Consider the following 3,286-nt stretch of genomic DNA (forward strand, 5'->3'; position numbering starts at 1 on the left):
CATTTACTTCTCCAGTGCATGAAAGTGAAAAGTGAAAAGTGAAAGTGAAGTCGCTCAGTCGTGTCCGACTCTTCGCGACCCCATGAACTGCAGCCCACCAGGCTCCTCAGATCCATGGGATTTTCCAGGCAAGAGTACTGGAGTGGGGTGCCATTGCCTTCTCTGAATAAATGTCCTAAAGCCTCCTAAAAACTCACAATGGGTCCCCATGGCTCCCAGGGTAATAGCCCATCTCCCCAGGAAGGAATTATACAAATTGTTTCTAAAACTGTGTTTCTAACTCACTCAGCATTTGAGGACTTCCTCTCTGCCTTGTCTAATCCAACAGTGGAGTCATTTATCAAACACCCTCTATTGTCTCTCCTCTGTGTGTGTGTTCACACCATTTCCCTGTCTTTGCTTTCGAAAGCCCTGCCCTTCCTTCAGGACACACCTCAAACCCTCCTCGAATTCTTTCCTGGTTCCCATCCCCACTCCCAAGGGGGAGGTAATCCCTTCCTCTCTCTGTTCCCAAAGTCTTTGGTCTGTTACTTTACATCACAGATCAAAGTGCTGCAATAAGGCTATTTGGTTACATATCTCATTTCTCCTAGTACAATAAATTTAGGGCACTGTCTTGTTTATTCAATTTAGTACATAATAGGTATTGCTGCTTCTTCAGTCTTACAATGTGGAAGGTTCTCAATTAATATATTAACTGAACGAAATATCAAATTTATCCCATATGAAACACATATTCAGAGCAATCTTTGTTTTTAAATACCAGGGCAAATGATGAGAGAAATATCTGGCTCACAACACTAAAAAGAAATGTTTTCCTTTAACTCAAGAGTTTCTACCAGAATAGGTTATCTATGGCTTCTGTACTTGCAGAGACATCTTCTATTTTAGAATAATATGTGTGTGCAGGCAGCGAGTTAACTTACCTGATGGACTTTGGGATTCTGTCTAGTGTAGAGCAGAAAGCGAGTGTTTATCTTTTCTGGAGACCATGGTAACCCTGCAAACTGTCTTGAGAAGGTCCCAGTCCATGGCAGACCATCTTTAAAGCATCCCACCCTTTCATAGCAAACTTCTTCCCCTGCAGCTAAAAGATAGAGTGTTAGTATTATAGGAACCAGGCCCAGAGAACGGCTGTGTTTCACACTAAGAGGCTTTATTGAAATTAGTCTTTAAACAAGTGTGACTCAGGGAGAGTCTTTTCAAAAAAATGCTCTCCCTTCCCCTTCCCCTCCCACCCTTTCTCCATATCACAGCCATAACCATGTGGACTTCAGAACAGCAGATCAGAGTGTAGGAGATTTGACATGATACATCCCTGACTTTGGATAATTATTTTACCTTTTTTGAATCTCAGTTTCCTTCTTTGTAAAATGGAGATAATTTCACTTACCTTACAGCCTGGTTATGAAGATTAAATGAACTATTACACAGGATAGTCCTCCTTAAAATGGGCCAGAGACATAAGATTGGATACTGTGTCTTCCCTGAAGGTCTTCTTTTTCTTATAAGACTTATAACTCTTGATGAAAGGTATCTTTGTGTCTCCAGAGCCTAGTACCATGCCTGGCACACAGCAGGAGTCTGAAAAGTGTTTCAGCGTGTATGCCTACATGCTAAGTTGCTTCAGTTGTGTCTGACTGTTTGAGACCATATAGACTGTAGTTAGTCAGGCTCCTCTGTCCATGGGATTCTCCAGGCAAGAATACTGGAGTGGGATGCCATGCCCTCCTCCAGGGGATCTTCCCCATTCAGGAATCAAACCTGTGGCTCTTATCTGCATTGGCAGGTGGATTACTTACCATTAGCACCACTTAGGAATCCCTTGAGAGTATAAATGAGAGTAAAGTTTCATTTAGTTTTAACTGTTTCTTCTTTCTGGAGCTCACTTCACTCATCTTTAAAATGAGAGGTTTGGGGAAAATTAGGCGTGGCTGAGAGGAGCTACCCCACGTCCAAGGTCAGGGGCTGAAGCCGGGAGGACCCCATGCCTGAAGGGCGGCGGCCAAGAGGAGTTACCCCATGTCCGAGGTGAGGGGCAGCGGCTGAGAGTGCCAGGCTGCGACGGGGCAGAAACGGCCTAGAGGAGCTACCCCGCGTCCGAGGTCAGGGGCGGCGGCCGGGAGGAGCTACTCCACGCCCCAATGCCGGAATCCAGGGGCGGTGGCCGGGAGGAGCAACCCCACGTCCAAGGAGCCATGGCTGCGTGGGCGTAGGAGGGCCTAGAGGAGCTATCCCACGTTGAAGGTCAGGAGGAGCGGCGGTGAGGAGATACCCCTCATCCAAGGTAAGGAGCAGTGGCTGTGCTTTGCTGGAGCAGCCATGAAGAGATACCTCATGCCCAAGGTAAGAGAAACCCAAGTAAGATGGTTGGTGTTGCAAGAGGGCATCAGAGGGCAGACACACTGAAACCATACTTACAGAAAACTAGTCAATCTAATCACACTAGGACCACAGTCTTGTCTAACTCAATGAAACTAAGTCATGTCCGTGGGGCCACCCAAGATGGGTGGGTCATGGTGGAGAGATCTGACAGAATGTGGTCCACTGGAGAAGGGAATGGCAAACCACTTCAGTATTCTTGCCTTGAGAACCCCATGAACAGTATGAAAAGGCAAAATGATAAAATACTGAAAGAGGAATTTCCCAGGTCAGTAGCTGCCCAATATGCTACTGGAGATCAGTGGAGAAATAACTCCAGAAAGAATGAAGGGATGGAGCCAAAGCAAAAACATAACCCAGCTGTGGATGTGACTGGTGATAGAAGCAAGGTCCAATGCTGTAAAGAGCAATATTGCATAGGAACTTGTAAAGTCAGGTCCATGAATCAAGGCAAACTGGAAGTGGTCAAACAAGAGATGGCAAGAGTGAATGTCGACATTCTAGGAATCAGCAAACTGAAATGGACTGGAATGGGTGAATTTAACTCAGATGACCATTATATCTACTACTGCGGGCAGGAATCCCTCAGAAGAAATGGAGTGGCCATCATGGTCAACAAAAGAGTCTGAAATGCAGTACTTGGATGCAATCTCAAAAATGACAGAATGATCTCTGTTCGTTTCCAAGGCAAACCATTCAATATCACAGTAATCCAAGTCTATGCCCCAACGAGTAACGCTGAAGAAGCTGAGGTTGAATGGTTCTCTGAAGACCTACAAGACCTTTTAGAACTAACACCCAAAAAAGATGTCCTTTTCATTATAGGGGCTTCTGCTGCCGCTAAGTCGCTTCAGTTGTGTCCGACCCTGTGCGACCCCATAGACGGCAGCCCCCCCGGCCCCCC

General features: G+C 46.0%; 1 protein-coding gene across 1 annotated transcript in view; it reads right to left on the minus strand.

Annotated features, from left to right (window-relative positions):
- The window catches only part of PNLIPRP3 (pancreatic lipase-related protein 3), a 37,022-nt gene that overhangs the window by 30,345 nt on the left and 3,391 nt on the right, over window positions 1–3,286 (minus strand). The window contains exon 2 of the mRNA XM_010859587.1: window positions 927–1,087. Coding sequence (XP_010857889.1) covers window positions 927–1,087 — 161 coding nt within the window. The remainder of the gene's footprint in view (window positions 1–926; window positions 1,088–3,286) is intronic.

The sequence above is a fragment of the Bison bison genome, unplaced genomic scaffold (assembly GCF_000754665.1).
Source record: "Bison bison bison isolate TAMUID 2011002044 unplaced genomic scaffold, Bison_UMD1.0 scf7180017864456, whole genome shotgun sequence".
In the NCBI taxonomy this organism is placed as follows: domain Eukaryota; kingdom Metazoa; phylum Chordata; class Mammalia; order Artiodactyla; family Bovidae; genus Bison; species Bison bison.